The 24662-nt window shown below is 35.7% G+C and overlaps 1 protein-coding gene across 7 annotated transcripts in view; it reads left to right on the top strand.

Annotated features, from left to right (window-relative positions):
* The window catches only part of Mctp (Multiple C2 domain and transmembrane region protein), a 185648-nt gene that overhangs the window by 128744 nt on the left and 32242 nt on the right, over nucleotides 1-24662 (top strand). For 4 of the 7 annotated variants that reach the window (XM_064041287.1, XM_064041288.1, XM_064041289.1 and 1 more), the window contains exons 2-6: nucleotides 14399-14552; nucleotides 15282-15379; nucleotides 17284-17395; nucleotides 18857-19011; nucleotides 22489-22680. In XM_064041287.1, coding sequence (XP_063897357.1) covers nucleotides 14435-14552; nucleotides 15282-15379; nucleotides 17284-17395; nucleotides 18857-19011; nucleotides 22489-22680 — 675 coding nt within the window. In that variant the 5' untranslated portion in view covers nucleotides 14399-14434. The remainder of the gene's footprint in view (nucleotides 1-14398; nucleotides 14553-15281; nucleotides 15380-17283; nucleotides 17396-18856; nucleotides 19012-22488; nucleotides 22681-24662) is intronic. The other 3 variants (XM_064041284.1, XM_064041285.1, XM_064041290.1) reach the window with 1 other exon arrangement.

Here is a 24662-nt window from a genome sequence, read left to right as displayed (position 1 = left end):
GGAATAAGGTCCGCTTTGCAGCCACATTTTTTTAGACAGGTGTTCAACCGGTGTTTAAGTTTTTGTAGTAAGGCCAGAAAAGTTTGCTTGGACACGCTCAGGAACTAAAATTATACTTGGCACAATTATTATTTTTTGGACAATCGCAAAGCAATCTAAAATTTATATGAAGAAATGTAACGCAAGTAGAATCGTATTTTTTATAATTCAAGTACCTAGTTACTAAAATGTTTATCTACACATTTTATTCCACACTTTTCCAATTAGCCTTCACCCATTAACATACAAAATAAAGTCCCAAGCAACTGACATTTCCGCTAAAATACGGACTTCCTAGACATAAAAAACTTTTACAAGCTAGCATTTTATTATCACTATCATTTCACGTACCGTTAGCGAAACTGGACAGTTAATATTTCAACAAAGAAAATGAGGAAAGTGTCGCGTCGTTACACCTTCTTCTAGTAATAATAGAAAAATATTAAACTAGTTTTCTTGATAAAATAAATGTTGCTTTATTAAGTTCATCATCTGGCTAGCCTTTTCCCTACTGGCAACTACCTATGTTAGGGTCAGCTTCTAGACTAACTGTATGCAGCTGAGTACCAGTGTTTTACATGGAGCAACTGCCTATTTGACCTGCTCAAAACAGTTATCTGGGCAATCCGATGCTCCTTATAACGCTTCGTTGTCCGTAAAGACTGTCTAAAAAGTTTAATTACAGCCGGGACCTACTGTTTATCGTGCCCTCTGATACATAGTCACTGGTGTTCAAGATATACTTAGAAAGTACATAAAAACTTAGAAAAGTTGCATTAGTACAGTCAACTTCAGGTCAGTGGTAACAGTTTTATAGGCAAATCGTACTTATTATTATTGAGTTAAGGTGCATGACAGTTACCACTGAAGTGCGGTCTACCGTACATAGTACTTATCTGACCTGGAATCGAAACCACACTCTCATACTTGAGAGGTCGGTTCTTTACCCAATAAAACATTTTATTTTGAATTTCTTTCTAACAGTTGAAGTATTCTCTTTTAACACCAGTTTTCTTCATAAAAGAATGTTGTTTTATTAAGGACGTTGTCAACTTACTTTGTCGACGGTATTTTTCATATCGTGTTCTAACAAAGATGAGTTCGCTAGAATGTCGTCTGGTGCTGATGAAATTTTATATTGAATGCAAAGCTATTGTCCGTAGTCTGGACTTTTAGATACGACTTTTATTACACCTTTTTAGTTAAGAATGTACCTTTTGTTTATTTTCTTGGACAAAGGTAACTTTATTGCTGACTTGGAAACTTTTCTGAAAATTTTTCTTAAAAAATTAAATTCCTAATCGGGTGTACATATTTATCCTTTGCAAGTTTTCTTCACCCCTTAAATAAAATAAATCATTAATTTCAGTTTTTTTTTTTTAATATAACTTAGTATATTTTTACCATTTACTTAAACGTAGTTTTTTCGGGTTAAAGACCCTAAACCTACATTACCTACCTAAGTACCTACTGCTATCCGTTTCTTACTAATAGTTACTAGTCTGATTCATCAAGAAAGACGACAGAAATACTGGAGTCTACCACATGGCGCCTCAATGTATCGTCTAACTTGAAACTTTAAGTTGAAGTAATAAGTAAGAAACATTTTACTTAACCAACTGCTACAAAACTGTTGTATTTTAAAAGTAGGTATGAGAAAATTTTGCTAAGCAATGTTAAGTTTTCTCAACTTGGACTTACTTAAGAGTTTTCAGCTATTTCTTACCGTGGGAACTTGGTTCGATTAGGTGTTGAACATGTGTTTAAAATAGATATGGGACTCGCATTTAGTCGTTAAATTCTTATAAATTTTACAAAAAATGTTCGGGTGTTATTAAATGGGAATAAGGTAATCTAACTTTCATAGTTTTTCCAACTATACCATACCTATTATACTACTTATACAGACGATTAGAAATGAAAAAATAATTCCTATTTTCGTTTCTGCTTCGAGCCACCATAACCATCCATAACTAGCCATTTTCCCAGCTAAGTGTGTAGAGGTCCCCTTCCAATCTTATTACAATGTTTTACAAGCAGCTCTATCTGATTTCCTTAACTCATTTACCCGGGCAACCCTATAGTTACTCGCTCTATAAAATACCTTAAGCTCCTATGTATTTGGTTGACAAAACATACCTACCTATGTATATGTTACGGGTAAAGCTAGAAGGTGGAGTAAACCTAGGTTTACGCGGGTTGACTTAGTATTACCCAGGCTTCTTGGGTAAAGTCCGAATAATAAGTAAAATAAATTTTACATTCGGGGTTTACCCATGCTCACCTAGGTCTACCCAACTCTGACTGGGTAATGTTAGGTGTTGCGTAATTTTCAAGCCCGTGGCGTTACTCTAAAAAGGTTTAATTGCAAAACAGAATGTGCCACAAAGAAGTGTTCATGCAAAGCTGCAGGAAAATTGTGCAATTTTAAATGTCACAGCAGTTTATCTTGAAAAATAAATAATTTCAATTTGAACAACACCGACCGTTATTAGTTTTTTTCTATTAAAGCTATTAAGTTTATGCTCTTCAAACGATTACGATAGCCTGTTTATGTTTTTTTTAAAATTATAAATGTTTAAAATGATCTTGGATTTTCATTTCACTAATTAATTACACAAATTTTTAACATTACCCAGTCAGAGTTGGGTAGACCTAGGTGAGCATGGGTAAACCCCGAATTAAAATTTATTTTACTTATTATTCGGACTTTACCCAACAAGCTTGGGTAATACTAAGTCAACCCGGGTAAACCTAGGTTTACTCCACCTTCTAGCATTACCCGTAACATATATACTTTTTACAGTAACTACAGCATATCCTCAGGTCCAAAAGTAGCCAAACTCAACAACTACCAGGAATCAGGCCAAATAAAGTTGCTGCAATATAAAATCACGGCTCATTGAAATAAGGTCTATTTTCGCATGCCTCTCTGCAAAATCACTTTCAGCATTTCAGCGACAAATGTACGCAAATGGTCCTCTGTCGCCAAAAATATCCTGTTTTCTATTTAAGCAAACAAAAAGCTTAGTAGGTTAATGTTTCGGCCCGGGTTGGATTACCATGTAAATGTTTCAGTCCAAGCCTAACCTAAGAGTACCCACAGACTGCAAACTTTTAGTTGGCCGATGATTTGTGTTGGCTCATAAACCAGTATGAAGATTAATGGTAGTATGCACATTACACAAGATCAGGTGCTTAGCCTTAAGACTGAAAACTTTTATTGGAATCGAGATTTTCTTTTTAAAAAGTTGTCAACCATCGGGTTGACAGCTGGCCGACTGTTTAGTCTGCACTCTAAAGGTGGCATTCCAACCAATGCGTTTAACGCGCGAGGCTGGTTCGACGGCCAATGGTCACACTATTGTAATGGAACCGTTGTGTCGTCCGTCAGCTGCATACGACAAACGCATACGTTGGAAGTCAACCTTTACTGATTTATATTTATGTATGTATGTATGTACACATCTGATTTGCGTAGGCCTGTTTTGTGTGGCCTGTCATCGGGTTTTCATAGAATATGTATGAAGTGGACCAAAAAAATTGAATCTAGGCATCCTATGTAAAACACAATATGTAAAAACCAGGCTCAAATATCTAGAACTACGGAACAGATTCTTTTTTTATGCGATAAGGGGAGAAACTTCTCAAATCCCATATACATTTTTTTAAAGACTGAAATATTAGAGATACTTTCGATATTTCTTTAACTTTTCCTACCAATTTCTATTATTGTTTTTACAACTCCTAAAAAGATAGCGTTGCATTTCATTGGTATCATCATAATTACTTTTGTTACCCAATTTCTACTACAAACCAACTCAAAACTGCTATATCTTACTACATATACATACAACAATTTATACATGCAGAAACTAAACCTACTACACTATACCATTTACATAATACTATTGAACTAGTCCATGACGTCATTCCTAATACTTTTATATCTTTGCTTCCTCCACGTCGGGAATTCTTGATTTTATATGTAGGTAAGTATAAGGAAGTGACCGAGCCTTCATACTCCTTGGGGAAAAGCCTTTTATAGCTTCAGGACGAGAACTTAGTATGGATATGGTTGAACTTTATTTATCTAGGTTTGATACTTTTAGTATGTGTAGAGTGTAATAAGATTCATTTGTAAGGCATTATGAAAATAATGGAATAAGGTTCGGAACTTTTGCTATTATGAAAATAGTTCGAATTGATTGAGTAAACTTAGAAATAATATTTTGAGTCCTTGCTTTAAGTAAAAGTTACTAAACTAAGTATAAACAGGCCTTTATCCCATATTATTTAGGGTAGATAAGTAGGTTTCTAACTGCCGTCATTTCACAGTAACATTCTTTTTGCCATATCGACTTTCACACAATCCATACATCGATAATCATGTAAAAAATGCTTAAGTAAGTTTTTTCAAAGCCCTGGACGAAAACGTGACTAATAAATCAATGTGATAATTGACGTCAAAAAAATGAAACGTCTAATTTATCAGTCTGATATTCAGCGTCTTTTTAACCTTTTATAAAAGGTTAACTTACTATATTAAGCCAGAAATAGCTACAAAATACTTATCATGAATCTTTAAAAGAGACTATGACCCTTGAGTTAGTTTCGGCGTTTCTTCGCAGGGATCAGTCAGTTAGGAAATGCCGACCCCAGCATTCTTAAAATGACCTGTAAAAGTGATGTAATGTCCAACTTGCAAAATAAACGATTTCATTTCGTTATAGTTTCAAAATCTATTACTAGTTCTCTTGTTTCGTATTCAAAAGGGGTTGAAACTTACGTGGCGTAGTAAAACTGTTTAGTTAGAGCAGTGGTTCTTAACCTTTTTGACATGAGGGACCACTTTGACCAAAGTTGTCTTGCCGGGGACCACCTCATCGGTTTACCTAAATTAGTACTCATTTCTTTATTATTTACCAAAAAAAAAAACTGAATTTTTGGGTCAGTTCTACTCAAAGCTAAACGCATGTCGGCAGTTGTGTAGGTAAGCAAATGCAAATAAAGAAAAACTCGCCTATGTAGTTTCCAAATGCGCGAGCGAAGCGAGCGCGAAATTTTTATCGGACTTAAACCAAATATTACGTAAAATGTAGCCCAAACGTACTTAACTTTTTGTTTGTTGACAAGTTCAAACATAAGGGCATATAGTTTCTGAATACGCGAGCGAAGCGAGCGCGAAATTTTTATCGGACTTAAACCAAAAAATACGTAAAATGTAGCCCAAACGTACTTAACTTTTTGTTTGTTGACAAATGCCAAAATAGGGGTAGAATACAGTTTCTGAATAGGCGAGCGAAGCGAGCGCGAAAATTTTATCGGACTTCAACCAAATATTACGTAAAATTTAGCCCAAACGTACTTAACTTTTTGTTTGTTGACAAATGCAAAAATAAGGGCATACAGTTTCTGAATACGCGAGCGGAGCGAGCGCGAAATTTTAATTATTTTTTAAGACTCAAAACCAAAATTACGTAAAATGTAGCCCAAACATACATTTTCATGAATGGGGGGGACTAGGTACGATACACCCGATATACGTCCATGCGAAAATACCCGATCGCAATTATAAGTCGATAAAAATTAAGTTAGATAACGTATAGCAACGTCGCGAAGCTAAGCTTCGCGGACCACTTGGAATGCCTCCAGGGACCACCAGTGGTCCGCGGACCACCGGTTAAGAACCACTGAGTTAGAGGAAACGTACCTTTATATGTTAGTACTCCGTGCTTGTAGTTACAATTTGCTTTGCAGAACAACATATACCGATGATGTAATTTGTGTCGAATTGTTTAAGAGTGAATGTTGAGGGTTGGAGATTTTTAATCAGTTATTTAAATAGAGTAGGTGTAAGAACCTACTTATTTTATTTTTAAGGAATAAAGCGTATTAAGATGAATTGTTTTTAACCGCCTACGAACTGCTTTTTAACTTACGGACTTTTAAATTTCCTCTAAGCTTGCTCTAAGTTTGACCGCTGTCTCGGCCGGATAATTTTAATGAATCCCGTGATATTGGCATTGCCAATTTTATTAAAAAATTTCCCAAAATAAAAAGGGGATAGCGGGTAGGCGGCTTAACGTGACAGATGGTCCAAATAACTGATAGAAAGATAAGACAACTATGTATATCAGATCTAGTTCATTGTTGGCAAAATGAGACACGACATGTGAAAAACACCTTTTTCTGAATAGTGTAATGATTTATATTACCGAATAGTGTGAATTTAAATGCCAGTACAAATTTCAACGTACACAAAGCTATCCTCACACTTTTTATGTCAGTACATAGAGGGTATTTACTTAGACTTAAAAACTGGTCACGCGCCAACCCAGTTTATTACGGGAAAACTTTATGTTCGCGCCAGATACGAATTTATATGAACAATTTTACGCTATCATTCAAATTAAGCTCTTTGAAAACTCCTGCTAATACTTTGTAGGTATGTGTCTTTTTTGAGATAGATATTTGAAAATATGTACGTTGTTCATGTTAATTAAACAAAGCCACAACCGTTTGGGAACCACGTCATTTTTTGGATATCGGATAAAAGAATTAAAAAGATATAATTTAACTTATATACATAGGTAGTGCATGTTCTAGTAAAAAAATTTAAAAACGGAATTTTAATTTCTTCATTTAAAATACATATACTAATGATATAAAAACATGTTCGTGTTTCGTAACGACAAAACAACAAAAAAAACTTAACAGGGCAATAAAATTACTTACACACTGCACACGACATAAATAAACTAAATAAATATAAAATAACCTTGTAAATCTTAATGAAACTCTTGGGAAAACATTTTTTTTATAGCGCCAACATTAACTAGTAGCAGTATATGAATTTCTGAACGGCATAAACATTTGAAATGGACATCGCGTGCTTTTCAAACGGAATTAAGGTCAGACTGAACTGCCTCGGAGAGGAACGATAAAATTATACATTTAAGTATATGCATCTATCCAGGCTGAGTTTGTTATTTTAAACTCGCTAATCTGTGGAAAATCCAGTAATTTTGAAAGCGTGAAAGGTTTGTGTTATAAAAAGTGATGAAATGACTGACTGTCTAGTTGAACAGGAGGTAACTACAGAAATAAAATATCACCCATGGACGGTCAGTTGAAACCATAATGTTCTGTCTATGGTTTATACGTATTTCTTTACTCCGTGGATGAAACCCAAATCGGGTGGATTCACGAACTACTTAAATATACGTTAAACTATATCTAAATATTGGCTCAAAATTCAATACACCATGTACTATTATTTATTGAAACTACAAGGCTTCTGTAGATGTCAAAATAATAGTAATATCGTGGAAGGCATTCGCATCGGGTCGACGGCTTCATTTCCATGAAGTCCACTGATGATGATGATGTCCTCCTAGCCGATTATCGGCTACGGCGGCTGTTCTCATGTAAGGAGATTAGCCAACTACGCAGGACATATTATAGTGCACGAGCATTTGCGCAGACACAGGTGCACTCACTATTCCTTAACTCTCATAGCCCGATGGGACGGTAATCCGACACGACCGGAGAGAGATCAGGCGCAGGACCGACATTTACGTGCTCTCCGATGCACGGGTGTATCAATCACCAGCTTCCAGGCTCCGGGCTGCTATGTGAAAGTCTTCTAAAACCCACAAAGCGATTTCGGCCCGACTCGGGAATCGAACCCGAGACCTCGTGCTCAGCAGCCGCACTTGCGACAGCTAGGCCAACGAGGCAGTTCACTACAAAGACTATGTCAGTAGGTTAACTGAGAAATTTTATGTATTATGATGTCACTTACTTTTCTGACAGTCTACTTAATAATTCAGTCAATGTGGCGAAAGGTCAGATGGTGGGTAGGTAGCATTGTAGAAAATTCATAAAAAGTGAAACATCTAAAAATCAAAATGGGAGAAGTCATATTGTGGAAAGGTCAAAATAGATACTGCTAGTGTGTTTCTGCATACCACATCCAGCTTCTACAATCTGTCTAATTTCTTTATTTATGGAAAAAAATTATGTACTTGTGTCTAACTCATACAATTAAATACGTATGGAACTTCTGCCTCAGTTGCTCAGCTACTGTGTAATCAAGGGAAAAGCGCGGTTGTAAGGCGTGACAGCGCTTCCAATATGAAGCTTTGAAGAAAATGTACCGCCAGCCGCTGAGAAGCCTCTCGAAGCAGTAGTTTTCTTCTTTTTGAAGTGTAGAATACAATGAGGAATGTATTTGAGTGCGTGGTGAAATATTGAATAGGTTGTTATGCATATTCTTCTTAGAAGTAGTCAAAAGCTAATTTTACAAGATATATGACTGTGAAACAGCTTTTCGTTAGTATGTCTTTTGTTATAAGCAATAAAAACTATACCTACATGGGTACTAAGATTTAATAGAGGTAGTCTGTGGATTATGAGTGTTGGAGTAAACAGTGATCTCTGGATCTACCGAAAAAAAAACTTCGAGAAAATGCTTTTAGAAAGCCACGTGATTTGTAAATGTATTATCATAGGCTATTAGGTATTTTATAAGTTACAATTGTAGTTATCGGCACAGATAATGAGCTCTCGGCGGAAGAGTGGGGATCGCTTTGCGCACTGTACACTTATGGCAATAAACCAATAAATCACTTCTGCGCAGGTGAAGGTCAGGGCTCAATATCCTTGCCGATGATTATACTTATGAAGTAGTGTCTTTAGGACAAGGGTGACAACCGGGAAAAATAGGTAATGGCTAATAAAGGTTTCTGTAAAAGCTTTTACACCTATGGTCACACCAATAGTATGTAGTTGTGTATGGTACCTACCTTTATATTCACTTTTAAGTAATTGGGGGCTGTTTTAGGAAGAATTACTAGGCGCATACGTACGTGCGTATGTCACTAACACTATGTGACCGTAATAAATCTAAGGAAAGAAAAAGCTTTTTTATCCTGTCCCCTAATAAACTTTCGTATAAACTACAAAATAAACTATTCCTACGGACTATTTTATGAGACAGGTACAAGATTACAATTCTAGGGTGCTCGTGGCTAAGGGTGCTTCTAGACGGTGCATGTAGCTGGAGCAAGTTAACATGCGCAAGTGAGGCAACAGAGCACGCGGGTAGGTATATCGCTTTGGTACATGCGCGAGTCGTTGGACCCGCACGTTTTTAAAATACATATAACCTGCGCATGTGCCTCAACATGTGCAAGTTAGGTATTTGCACCGTGTGGATGAACCCTAAGTAACAAGCTTCACGGGTCGTTCGATCACAACATGGCTACGGGTTGATCGATCATAGACTTAATCAAAGTTTGGGGTGATCAATCCTTAGATTTATGTCATGACGAGTTAATCCATGCAGGTAGGGAACGGTTGTCATCATAAATATGAACATCTTTGATAGTAGTTACGGATAGTCAGAAGTCAGAAAGTCTGACAACCAGCCTCTTTATGGGTATCGTGCTGTCCAGGCACCTAACTGGTTTGAGGAGATCCAATAAGCAGTCTAGTCTATCCATATTAAGCACACTCAGCTTGATCCGGTTAGACTGAAAGGCCGACCCCAATACAGCTAGTTAGGAAAAGGTTAGACAGATGTGCAAGTTAAACAATTCCAATTGAAAACAAACATGTCTAACTTTCAGAGACTTTTATAAGGACGTCCGTACTAAGTATTTTCCTCCGTTAATACAAATATCATTCAAATTATATAGAACTTTTCAACTCTGAATAGCTTATTATCTAATCAGTGACCTGTTTAATTTAATGGTGTTATTATGTCACATCAAGAGGACCCGTCCACTCAAATGTACTCAAACATTGAAGGTTATTACAAAATCATTTGTTTTATCTATTTAACAAGAGGATTTTTATTCACAGGCTGTAGAAATTTTCTATAAAAATATCCTTATTATTTAAAGGGCAATTGAAATCTTTAGTTTACTAATTACTTAATAGCTCTTTCTGGCTGTGCAGCTTTTACGCCAAAACAAGTGGACCAATTTTAATTGAGTCCACAAATAGTCAATAAAGTTTGAGAATGGGTAGATTTATATTTTACCCGGTTGTAACTCTTTCTAACCGTCTGGCTTTCACGCGAAAACAACTGAACCGATTTTCAATAGGTCCCCAAATAGAATAGAGTTTGAGAAGGACAGACTACATTTTACTCTACTGTGCAAAGTGGGTGTACCTTAGACGTGAATAAAACCGCGGAGAACATTTATCGTCCATAACATAAAAGTTTTATCAATTCAGTATTACCTTCCCGAAATACCAAGGTTTCTCTCGGCGCTTATCAATATGAAATCAGTGGGCGGTGTAGCCGGGAAGTGGTTTATCATAATACCACGTACCTACTGTATAACCAGCTATTGTATGTAGTTGGCTATTTAATGTTTTATGGGTATTACCGAGGCCATATTTAACGTTGAATATGGATTTATATTGGTTGGGAGTCTCGTTGTTAGATTGGGTTTAGGGATAGACGAAATTACACATCAGAGAGTTTCATACATTTTGATTGAATTTTCCTCGTGTTGCGATAAAACAGAAATCTAAAATACTGATTTGATTCTTCCTGGATAGTTAAATGGACCTAGACTAGATAACAAGCAGACTAATTTGAAATAACACAGTGAGTTTGGGGTACACACTAAATATATTATCTCTTAATAAATCATTTAAACACATGCGTAATATTATTTTATATACTTTTCATTATTAGCAGTAAAAATACTTCTAACCCAACCTTGACCCAGCCCTAAACTTTTACCATTCTATCGCCCCCAATTTTAACGAATCACAACATGTCAACTGTAATAAGGGTTTCCTTAAACCCTCTTACAACAAAAACCCTTCCAATTCTTACAAAGAATCTAAAAAAAAACATTCCCTAACAATGAAAATCCTGAAATCTGTATACCAATTCCATTCGTTGATACAAAACTACAAAAATATTTCGCGATCCGTCAAATCTATAGTTAGTTCATGTTTGTGGCAATTAAAACACAAAGGAAGTTTTGGTGGCAGTCTTTTGTAAATTTAACTTTCAAAAAGAGCTGATTTTCAGCCTTCTTTGAATAAATGACTTTTTATCTTAATCTTTAAAAACAATCAAAGAAAATACCATCCTAATAAAGAAAATCCTGAAATCTGTAAAACTACAAATGTATTTCGCGATCCGTCACATTCATAGTTGTTTGTGGCGCCTTGAACTGGCAACCACAGACAACTATAGACTGCCACAGACTAGTGGATCAATACACCGTGAGGTTTGTTGTCTATAAAAGCTAATGGCAATCATAAAACTGAGGGATTTTCTTTCACGACTATTTCTTTTGCCCTTTGCTATATACGTAGTAGTGGATATATTTTTATATTGAAACTGTTGTAATAAAGTTATAGCCTAACGCAATAAAAGCCGGTGTCTGAACACCTACATATATTGGCGGGTTTTCTTTTAATTTTCACTCAAAATAAGTTCAGCATAGCCATAATAAGCTACAATAAAGTACTCAGCTAGATTGAAACTATAACTGTTATCTAGTAGACTAATTTGAGTGGATGGTTAATCTTATTTTAAGCTAAGAATGAAAATATGCTGACTGCAAAAACAGATGCAGTAGCTTCTAATGTTGCTGATTAACAGACATACTTAAGGCTACCCACCCACGTCAGATCGGGTCAATTTTTTGTAGGACGCGCTTAATAGGATTTTCTGACCACATTTTTGTAGGACGTGTGCGTTGCACTATCGCTAGCAGTTGTTCTATTTTTCTCCTACAAAAAATCGGTTGCCGATTTATCGGACGTGGGCGGGCAGCCTAATCTAGGCAGACAATACCGCTTAAGACTTACCCTTTAGTTCGAAAACCTTTTCTCAATTATATTACAAACTAAAATAGCCCAAACTATAAAACTTTTATACGGGGCCCGGATTATACTCTCGAATTAAGATAATGGAACCAAGTTAATGAAATTTCTAAGGGGAAGTTGCACCGTAGGTGTCACCATTGTTAAAATAATGAACACCAAAGAATATAAAATGGAGTCCAACTGTCGTTTACCCTTGACTTATTTGGCACAATCTCAATGTCGCGTCAATGGCAATAAATTGCACATATCTTTATATTCTTTGTGCACTCTATGTTATTTCCGAGTACGAGTTTATTTTAAAAATGATTTGTAGGATCATTGTGGAATAAAGCTGTAAGAGTAATGCCCGTTTTTACTAACAATCTCTTAATAAGTATCACTTAGAATAAGGGCTCCCCCAATAATAAAGGTTATAAGTGACACTTAAACTTTAGTGAAAACGAAATTCGTATTAGGTAAGTGTTCCCTAAATGCTCATAGGGGATCCCTAAATTTAGGTATTGGTTGGTGAAAATCGGCATGATAGACCTGTTTCAAATAAAGAAGTAGGTATTATTTATTCATGAAAATAAATCTAACTTTTTTATACAAAATTGCATGAATATTATCTGAACTAAGAACCCACTACGTTGAAGGCGATGCATTTTTATATACGGTATTACAGAAAGCTTTGCCTAAAATGAAACAAGAATTGCTTTATCATTATATTTTAATTACTAAAGCAAACTTTAGGTATAATCAACACAAAGTTGATTAATGCGACAACACGTAAGTATCTAATGTTATTAGGTATCAATTCTGTTGCACGAACATACAACGTACACGTAATTTTAATGTGAGTGATTTTAACCGACTTTCCAAAAAAGGGAATCTATGTATTTTTAAAATAGGTAGATAAAAAAAATCCTGTTTTTATGAATATGTATTTCATCATCAGTATTTTTGAATGAGCGTTAATCACTACGCTTGCTGAAGGCGGATTAGCAATTTCAGACTTTCCAGTCCAGGTTTCCTTGTTTGTTGTTTTCCTTTAATCAATCATTGGTGTCCAAGATACATTGGTATATACTAAAATAGAAATAATAAAGTGCTCTTGGGTACTTTGCCACAAACTCTTCTTTGATGAGACATGACATGAAATATGTAAAAAAACTTTATACAAAAAGAATACAACCGTCTTCATTGAAACATTATATGCTGAAAACCGCATCTAAATCATACAGGTGAAACTGAGAACCTCCTTTCATTGAAGTCGGTTAATACTACCAACATTTCGTCTGTACATTTATTGTGGCAACACTGGTTAGATGCACTGAATCCGGGATGAGATAACTTGTACAGATACGAATGGGGCCAAGCGTTGTGGTCGTCACTGTAGATATTATACTAACATTATTAAACACGTATTGAAAGCTATTTTGTCTTACTTTAACTACAATTTTGGTTAGGAGATTTATGTGATTCTGTTTGGTTCAGCTTCATTTGTTTGTAATATGGACTAACTCCGCAAGCTGTTTTACAAGAGTTCCATGGGATCTACTGAACGCATCAGGATAAAAAATTCCTAGCTCATAGCTTTTCTTAATTAGCGGATTATCCAGTACTGTCATTCCTGATATTATGATGATGATGATGATGATGATGATGATGATGTCCTCCTAGACGTTTCCGTCGACGGCGACTCCCTGGCATATATCGACAGTTTGGTTTGGTATTCCTGCACGTTCAAGCAAACAAACTCTTTAGGTTAATAATTATTATGAGGATAGATAGCTACATGGTTGTAAAATGTGTCTAATGCGGATTATTTGTAATCTCAAATTGTTTTAGGCTCCTATCAAGAACAAAGCGACCTATAACATCCCATTTTCCCGTAATAAACTATCTGAAAATAAAACATCAAGTCAGTGAAAACTAAAAATAACAACTAAGAACGAAATAAAATAATAACCACGCGCTATTAAATTGCAACTACCCCCGAGTTCCGAGTATCCTCTTGAAAAGCAAAGAGGTATACAAAATGAAACTTCTCAGCAAGTCTCGTTGGAAGTACGACCTACTTAGCTTCTATTTCCTTTCTTACTAAATAATAATATTATATTGCACTCCGCTTTTGAAAGAGAATAAATAAAAATATTTATTTTACTTGGAAAATCGAGTAGTGTCTTGTATAAGATAAAGTCCTTGTGTGGTAAGTGGTATAAGCAATTGTATGATATTTTTTATCTTGTTATATATTTTCGACGATAACTAAGGAAACTTCGCTTTCACAACAGCGGATTTTCTGCTCACATTCTCGCATGACAAAATACCTGCCATCATTGTCAATTGTTTTCTGTCGTGCGTACCCGGTAAACCCGGTAAATGCGTGAAAGTACGTACCTATCAAAATTGAAAATTATTTGCTCAATGAGTTACGAAAAGTCATTATAGTTATATATTTTTTAAGAACGGTTATTTTACCTCAATACAACAAACTGTTCCCAACTAGTGATGGGGCGAACAAACCATAGACAATAGTCGATAGATGTGCACAATATGGCGTCGGAGGATAGCCAGTGCATTTCTAAATTGTGTGCTGATGAAGAAACTTAAGTCCGCCGTGAGGAAGTGGCGGAGAATGCGCCTCTTCCGAAAAAGAGATGGTACGTATATAAAACAGGGGCGCGATTCTCCTAATTTTACTTAAGCGACATACGATTCACATTCGACTGAGATCCAATCACGACTCAATTACGATTGAAGCGTATGTGGCATTCCGCTATTTTTTTCTTTTAAATAAACGTTTTATCCTTTTCTGTCATTCAATAATGAATCATTTTGTCTGCAAATGATTTACGATTGCAATATGATTGTAGAGCAAACTACCGTATAGATCAAAATCAACAAAATAGCAGACCAATCGTAAACCAATCGAATGTCGGTGGAATACGACTGGTCTTATATTAGTAACAGAATGCCCGATATGGTTAAAACTGCTATTGCGATCATATTGCGATTCAATTTCTATTCGATTTTGACATTATTAACTTAGGAGAATCGGGCCCCAGGTATGATATAATTCCTTAGGCAGCTGCAATGGAGGAATTTGAAGTATCTTTTAAGTATTCTTTAGGAGAATAACACGAGATTATTATGCGATGTCAAATATTGTAAGCTGCTGCAGACTTGCATATTGTTATGTACTTAATTGTCGATGAAGTTTAGGTACATATAATTTGTTTGAACCGTTTGAGGTTGAAACCAGAAAACCATGGGGTCCAAGTGCCTTCAGACTCTTTTTGGAAATAAGCAGGCGCTGGATGGATCCCTTTCTTTCTTTTAATTTTTATATTTTCTCCTTAATTAAAACGATTTATTTCTATTGTCCACAGATTCTGTGACGCGTCAGGTGTCTACCGATCCAGCGCCGTCCACGTCAGGCACTCCCGCGCATTACCCACGACCGCCGCCCGCTGAACTGTTACAATTGGTAACTATGGCAACATTATTAGTAGCTCGTTGGGCTGAAATGACATGATCCACTTTTAACATAATCAATGTAAATGAGTGGGACGCGTCATTTCAGCTGACGAACTATACAACTTTTTTGAAATCAACTTAATCGAATTTGTCGATATAATATTGTAAAAGGATAGTTGCATGTGCACCACTAAATGTATGTACTTGTGTGAGTAGGCAAAATTAATGAGCGTGCAATTTTTTTTTGAAGGGCTAAGAATCTTAAATTCTCATTACATTTATACTAATGGAACATACATACATAATGAATTTGATGTCCATTTATATCTTCTGCCTAATTTTTTCTTCTTTCTCTGCTTCGAACATCCTCTTACAATTAATAAGGGTAAATATTGAATATGTTTCAATCTCATTTTTTTTAAAAGTGATAACAAAAAGTATCAGTTACATTCAATACATCAAGATTAGGCCTACATACATGAAGGCCTAATCTTCTTAATTAGTTTACTTTTGCCTATAGCTAAGACTAGTATCATTAAGCTAACAAATAAAAACTCAACTAACGCTGCTAGTTAGCCGACAGTTTATAAATCTATTTAGTTTTGTTTGAGCAGTTTTATAGCGGAAACTGTAAAAAGACTGCGTTCTTCTTGGATATTAAAAACCTTGGCTAAGCGATTCATAATTACCTTTCTTGGAGACGGGACATTAATTACAAGTTTTTTTTTAGTTTTTGTTTGAAAGAGAACGGTCTTCTGAACGTATTTTCAATTAGAGATTTTATAAAAGAATTGGTTTTTAGTTCTGGTCTAGTCTAAGGCTATAAAATAACGTTAGCCGATTTTGAAGGTTCTACATTAAGCTGATTCCTAAATATCAACAACATTGCATTGTTTGTTGGTTCTTTACCCACTAGGCCACCACGACTTACCCAATTCACACAGCACACATTCAATAATCGCATTTGTATAAAAGCCCAATGATTATAGCGCCTGATGAAATTAAAGAGCAAATTGCAATTGCGTACTCTTTCAATTTACTACAGGGGCTTTTAAATTACATTACCATACGCTTATGTACCTATATTACCAACGGTTTCCGCCATTTAATTTCTTTTAACATTTCTTACTGAAAGATAAAAATGCATTTGTAAGACAGCGAGCGCCGCAATTCATGATAGATTGCTTTTCTTTTTCGAGTAGGGGATTATCGGGTTTTCCTTTTAACTTTACGTAACTTCAGTAAAGAATGCTTGCGAACGTTTGTCGTTTGTGAATATTTTATTGATTGAGTCTTTATAACATATCCATTATTTATTTCTAGTTAGTACTTACTGCCCTTTGGATATTGTTATTTATCACAAGACACGGTGCTTTTTTTAACGACGTAAAAAATCATCAAATGACCCCTCCCGCTGTGGGTTAGCAGCGGTGAGGGAGTGTCAGACTCTTACTGACTAAAAGCCGTCGTGTTCCGTCGTAGGCCTTCTTATGTGCTAGGGCCGCGGTACCTCTTTCGAACAACCCGCAGCCCCGGCAGGCCTTGGCCCTGCTGGGCCCCGCTGGGGTTGCTGAGCCTAAAAGTAATTGTTGCACGTGTATAATACTTTTTTGTGCTAGGTATATTTTATGTAAAGAAAAGGTGTAGGTAAACAGTTATTGACTTACCTGAATAAATAAATGAAGACCTGCGTTCTTAAGTTTCTACTAAAACTTTTTTATAACTGGTCTTAATGTGGACATGTGTACATTTATCTGAATCCGAAACAATAAAGTTTCTGCGACGCGTTCTGTTGACTCTATGCGTTGTTGAGCTGGCGATGCTGTGGGTTCTTCTCTATAAAGACGTACATACGTTCCCCAAAAAAAATGCTTTATATATTTTGTAGATGGAATCTGTCATTCTTTTTTCCAGGAACCAGACGAAGGTCAAAGGCTAAGAGAGCAGCAACTGCGTACATACTCGTTCTTCCAATTGAGAGTTCACTTAAAAAGAGGCCAAAATCTAGTAGCTATGGACAAAAATGGTATGTTGGACCCATCGACACACATCACCCACACTAACACACGAATATTGCTAGGCTATGCACAGCAGAAGTACAGCTAAAAATGGAATTTTCCAGAAATGGAAACACATATAAGCTTGTTCACTGAATTGGGTAATTTGCAGTCTTAACCTTTCTTTCACTAACCAAGGAACATTTTTAATGCCTTGAAAGGAAACACAAAACTTTCTCTTTATCTAAGTACCTTTAAATATCAAACACAACAACTAACTATCACTAACCTTTGTTTCTTTCAAATCTTTCAATACATTACGGCACAAGACTTATTATTTTCTCTATGATATCAAAACACGCGACAGATTTTAACAAATGACTGTTTCACAACGGTGCGGTGCTGCAAAACAACATCTGTTGCAATTTATCTACACTGCAAAATTTTCTCAACTGCACTTTTGCTCTACAAATCTATACTAATATAATAAGACTAAAGAGTCTGTTTGTTCGAACTTATTAACCTCAGGAGCTTAATACTGGTCCAATTTGAACGATACTATTTTAACGGGACGTGGGTGAAACCGTTGGAAGCTAGTTTATCATAAAATTGCACTCAATAACTCTTATCTATCTTACTTCGCTATAATTTTGTCTTTACACTGTACACCTCAACACATTCTATTATTCTTAATTTGCATGTATCGTTTTGTTTTAACGCAGAAAACGCTTTGCTTTCGTACCATAAGGTAGATCACCCTTAGTACCTATCCTAACATAATTTGTAAGAAATCTTATCAAAATAAGAAATTGTTTACTAAATTAAGTAGATCTAGTAATACCGCATTGGTTTCAAATATCACGTACAAAGCAATCTAATCAAATTCCCCAAGTTTATGATGAAACAATTGAATGTGATTCGTTCGTGTATCTTCGGATATCTTCGGCGAAAAACGATCTTCACAAACTAAATTAGGTCTTAAGTTAGTAAAAGTAATTTATAATTAAGCTGAGAGCTCGCAAGCTGGGTAATGACCTAATAAATTCTCGCTCAAAATTTTGTAGAATCCATGGAGAACAAAATGACTAGCGGAGGTGCCATAACGAAACATCTCCTGAGAAAGTAGCGCGCCAAAATGCGGGTGTGCGGGGGACGACGAACGTTACTGTTTCCACCCTTATGTGCCTTCTTTGAACCCGATCATTTTTTGGAATACCAAAAATCCTTGAGAGATATCTCAAAAATCCGAACTCGTTAGTTCACTCGTAACTAATTGTTTTGGTTATGCCCGCCATACGAATTTGACCTACAATAAGGCGCCTGACCTATTGGCATTATGGCATTTCCGCTCATGCCTTACTCCGTGATACAATCAAAATTCTTCCCTCGATCCTTCAAAAGTTTAAAAACCCTTAGCTTACTTAGGTTTTATTGGTTTATTTTTGCTTTTTCCTCTTCTAACTTTAGCGTTTTGTGGGGTCCAAAACCAGGTTTGTTATCAGGCACGAGTGATCCATACGTCAAGTTTAAAGCTGGAGGCAGACTGTTGCACAAATCCAGGATCGTGTATCGAGACCTTAATCCTGTGTGGGATGAATGCTTTACCGTGCCTATTGAAGATCCTTTCCAGCCTGTGCAGATAAAGGTGAGTTCATATACCTTAAGTTATTTTTATGTACTTATGTTAAGAGTTTTAAGTATGTAGGTTAATGGCTAAGGTGGGGTTTCCTCGAACTAGGAAATGCTTGAATGAGGACAAAAAGCGTTGCGTATTTTGGAAATATAGGACACTTTTCATACAATAGACCAATAATTTGATGGATATAAAGCCAGTAGGTAAGATTTGTATTCGTTACTGGATTAAATTGAAGCCCCTCTATCTATTACAAAATCGTTATAAAGATGTTTTAAAAACTTTCTTACTATAAAATTAGTAATATCCAGTTAAGATATAAATAAAGAAAAGCTAACAATGACCCTTTTTAAATAATGATTGAAAGTAAGGCTCAATCCAGTAGTACAAGAATTATTTCACAGAATCTGCTTCCTACAGCATATAAAATTTAATATTAACACTAAAATAGTCCCGGAGGCGTCGTGATATTCTATATCTTCGCTAAGGAAACTGACTTACGTCAACGAGTCTTATTTACTTCCATAAGTTCTGAGCGAAGTAGTATCTTTATTTTGACTAAGTATGATCTGAAGAAATACTAGACTAATATGATGGGTCTCGACTGTCATTTGAACATCTTTGGCAGTCGTTACTTACAAATAATAAGAAGCCAGAATGTCTAACGACCAATCTTATGTACCAAGGAGCAGTTACAGGGTAAATGGGTTGATGAAGTCAGATGAACGGTTGCTCTATATAAAACACTGGTACCTACTTAGCTGCATCCGCTTAAACTTTAATATGTTACGATAAGTAGTTATAACTAACATTGTTTTAAGCTGTGCTAATAAATTATATGAAATTATAATTCTGAATCGCTTGTACATAAAAATGCATTGCTGTTCGTTAGTCTGACTAAAACTCGGGAATGGCTGGACCGATTTGGCTTATTTTGGTTTTAAAATGTTTGTAGAGGTCCAGGGAAGGTTTAAACGATACGAAGTTCGCGGGATCAGCTAGTCTTATATATAAAAATGAATTGCTGTTCGTTAGTCTGACTAAAACTCGGGAATGGCTGGACCGATGTGGCTTATTTTAGTTTTAAAATGTTTGTAGAGGTCCAGGGAAGCTTTAAACGATATGAAGGTCGAAGGATCAGCTAGTTAAAAATAAAATAATCTCGAAGCGGACCCCAACATATTTACCTACTTTGGGTAAAGGCTAGGCAGATACTGTAAAACTTTTGTCAAAATAAATAATAGTTTAAAAAAAACTAAAAAACACGCTTTTTATAGAAAAACGAACTAAAAAATAGAAAATAAATTTTAATGAATTTAAATTAAGAAAACAGTGTTAAAAATTTCAATGAATATAAATTAATAATAGTGTGAATACAAAAAAAATATATTAAAAAAAAAGCGTGGGGTGCATGGTGTCAATAGTTATAAATATTTTATTGACAGATATGAGTACAGTGATTTTCATTTCGATAATATCTTAAAAAGGACCCCACGCTTTTTTTAAATATTTTTTTTTTGTATTCACACTATTATTAATTTATATTCATTGAAATTTTTAACACTGTTTTCTTAATTTAAATTCATTAAAATTTATTTTCTATTTTTTAGTTCGTTTTTCTATAAAAAGCGTGTTTTTTAGTTTTTTTTAAACTATTATTTATTTTCTACTTTTTAGTTTGTTTTAAAACTATTATTTGTTTTGTAGAATTAAAATTCTCTTTAGTATACAAAAAATTGTCAATATTTGAGAAAACGGCTAAAGATAATTATTGGAAATAAAAATTAACATCGAGTCCTGCCTTATCGACTGTAGAGAAAAATTCTAGAAAATTTTAATTAATTTTCTTACCTTATCGACTACAGATGAAAATTATATAAATTAACAAATATCATATTTTGCAAATTGAAAAGCCTAGAAGTCGGTGTCTAATGGATGTTACTAAGTTAATTTTGCCACCGACTTCTAGGCCGATGCACCTAAAATTAGTTTTTTTTTTGCTTTTTAGTGTTTTGGGAAGTCGGTTTAATTTTTTTGTAAAAAGATTATTTATTTAAAGCTTTTCAGTGATACGAATAGTTGACACTATCCGTACAAGTGGGAAGTTCTCGTCAATACAAAGAATATAAGTCCAAACGAGGTATTTTACATATTCATTTGCCGAGTTCCCGCGACTTTCTCTAGTCTCCATCATCAGGTCAGCTCCAAACCTTCACTGTTGCATAGGTCTTGTCAATACGAATAATTTAAGCCCAAACACGAGGTAGTTTACATATTCAGTTGTCGAGTTCCCTCGACTTTCTCTGGTCTCCATCGTCAGGTCAGCTCCAAACCTTCACTGTTGCAAAGGTCTTGTCAATACAAATAATTTAAGCCCAAACACGAGGTAGTTTACATATTCAGTTGTCGAGTTCCCTTGACCCTCTCTGGTCTCCATCATCAGGTCAGCTCCAAATCTTCACAGTTGAATAGTGCTTTTAGGCATACACCTGAGTGTCAAGTTTTTACCCTATGTATGCCTACAACTTTTGAAGGTTGCCCTCGATTTCTCAGGGTTTCCATCATCAGATCCTGACCTGATGACTGTGGGACTAACTGGCAGCTATTCCGAGTTGAACAAAAAAAGAATCACGTAAATCGGTCTATAAACCTCGGAGTAATCGATGTGTATGTGTAACCTCCTCCTTTTTGGGAGTCGGTTAAAAATGAAATAATTTTATCAAATTAGTGTATTGTCATCGGTCCTCAATAAATCTACAAAGTTTGAACGAAATCTGGCCGTTTAAAGTGGGTCAAAATCGCGCCCAAAGAAGTCGGTTACAAACAAACATACAAACATACAAACCTACAAACATACAGGTGAAGCTAATAAAAAGCGTGTAATATCAGAAACGTTTCACCAGTATGAAATTCAGGAAAATCAATAATATGCTAAATACGTGGCACAAGTTCGTCTTAAATATGTGTCGACGTTAACGTAAATCAGTTATTTTATTCGCTTTGCTACTTCCAAATATTATTCTGAAACACGGAGAAAGCTTATAAATAAGAAATGGAAAACATTGGGAACGTAATCGCTTCTATTGGGATATATCCGCTTATTCTGTTTGAAGTGTTTTTCATGTATTTCTTACAATATCCTTTAGTATTTTATGTTTAAGTACAGAGGATTCAGAAATTATCTCGTATAAGCTGGTGTCAATTGGCTCAGCTGTTGCAAATAGCCAAGTATCTTGTCAACATAATAGGGATCGCTAAAAAATAAAAAATATGGCTGTAGCAAATACAATTCTTTCGATTCATACTTTAAAAATGTAAAAAGAACTGGACATAAACTTTATCTAAAGTATAGGTACTAAAGAGTTCTAACGTATCCCAATTGTATGCCAAAGTGCTGTTTATATACATGACCAGTATTGATCTTTAAGTCCAAAAATTATGGCTATGAATATTTAAATCCAAAAAACTCATCTACCTACACCATTGCAGGTCTTCGACTACGACTGGGGTCTTCAAGACGACTTCATGGGTTCCTGTCATCTCGACCTGACGGCCTTAGAACTAGGCCGCACCCAAGACCTGGTGCTCTGTCTCCGAGACCCTGGGAAACCTACCCAGGACATGGGAGAGATCGTCCTGAATGTCACTCTGTGGCCGAAATCGCAAGAGGATAAGGAGCAGGTGAGCAACGCAATTTGGATTTTATTTGCAGGAGGGGAAGGTCTAAAATTGGACTGTGCTAGTGGTGTTTTTTTTTTGAGACAGCATGAGACTGACAGTAATGTAACTCAGTACAACGATTGGTGGGCTGTGGAAATTCTTTGTATGGTGATCTGTCCAGAATTACTTCTTATTTAATTATAGGATAAACGAGTATGTACATTTTTTCATATAAATAAATAGACAAGTTTACCGGCTGTCTAAAATCCATAACCTAACTATAGCTATGTAGCAGAGTAACACTACATTACCCGCGATTTCTTTTTTAAAACAAAACGAAATCATGAAACTTCCTACGGCTAGTGATAAAGTTAAATAGAACATTTCTCGGAGACAAATACTCTCGATAGTATAAAATTTTATTGTGATCCTAGCACTGAAACGGATGAAAACTATCTTTGTCATAAAAGTTTAATAATCTGTTTCCAGTGTGCTTGCAAAGCGACATTAACTTGCCCAAAAAAAGTTTTATGCTGGATCTGCCAATAAAAAATAAGGACTTAGGACTTATTTATTTATACCTGCACTATGTATAGTTATCGGCACGAATCTTGAGCTCTGACCTTCACCTTCGCAGAAGTAATTAATTGGGTCCCTTTTGTGGTATGAAGTGAGGCGCGGGGGCGAGCTAAAGCGGTGATTGGCCCGCAATGCATCGCGTCATAGCCGTCACTCGGGATTGGTTCTTTGCTAATAAATCACTTCTGCGCAGTTGTAGGTCAGAGCTCAAGATTCGTGCCGATAACTATACAACGGGGGACGTAACGCCTTAGGCATTCTCTGGCAGAGAGAGTCCTATAAACCTTAGGGTGGTGGTGAAAAGAAGAGGTTGTAGGTGCAAGACTGTTGGAGATTTAGTGCGTGTAGTGAGTTTTAGACTTCGAATGAAAGAGACTGAGAAATCAATAGAAAATATGTCAAATAATAAAATAAACCAACTCCTTTCAATGCTCTCCTGGTACCTATTGCATCTCATTCAACCTTTTCTTTATCAGTCTTTCTTTATTGTGAGTGTTTTTTCTATACTTTCTATTGCAAAGAAAATGAATGCCTTTTATAACCTTTGAAAGACCACAAATGTTGATTCTTAAGACGCTAGGACACTAGGATTACAGTATGACATCATTTATAAAGTCTTAAACTACAACAACTATGAAAAATGATATCATTACCTGACTTCATATTTTATCCTTGAGCTGTAAAGAACTAAAGATAAGTCTTGGAGACTGCCTTATTGTTGTCCAAGAGAAGATGTATGTAAACACATTTGGACGGACAGTATCTTGATTATGAAAAAAAGCGAGTCTGAATAATGTTAAACTTTCGCGTAAAAAAAGTGTTGAAGGTTACGAATTTTAGAGACAGGTACAAATGGTGGATGAAATCGCAAAAAAATCGCTAGTTCAGTTATTGATCTTAGTTCTTCAGTGGTTCTGAATATTTATACCACAATACTGTTACAATAAATACCTACGTACTTACGTCGTTTTAAGAGTAACAATATTTTACGCTGGTCATTTTTATATTCAAGACATTCTTCCTCTAATTCAAAGATACATACTCTTGTTTTACGGGTATGGATCTAGTCGTTAGCCCCCTTACCACATAAGACAGAAACCACCCTATAACACAGTTAAATAGGACAATCACGTATCTGCACCTACTACGATGCACGCGACATCAGGCCCGCCGCTAGCTGTTTGTTCGCCCGCGTGCAATACCGATTATGCCGCCCTACGACTACATATTATTGTCAAAAAATATATAAGGGGGGGGGGGGTCCAGACCCACCCGCCCATTCATATCCATTTTACTTGTCCAACAGAAAAAAATATGTACATGGACCGCTCGCTTTGGATACCTACATAAATATTGCAATAGGTACATAACATATATTACACATAACTTTTTATTTACTTGAAATGCTCAAGTCTTAGAGTAAC

Source organism: Helicoverpa armigera, chromosome 24, assembly GCF_030705265.1.
Source record: "Helicoverpa armigera isolate CAAS_96S chromosome 24, ASM3070526v1, whole genome shotgun sequence".
NCBI lineage: Eukaryota > Metazoa > Arthropoda > Insecta > Lepidoptera > Noctuidae > Helicoverpa > Helicoverpa armigera.
Note: the sequence above shows the minus strand (reverse complement) of the source record. Positions and strands in the feature narration are given on the sequence as shown.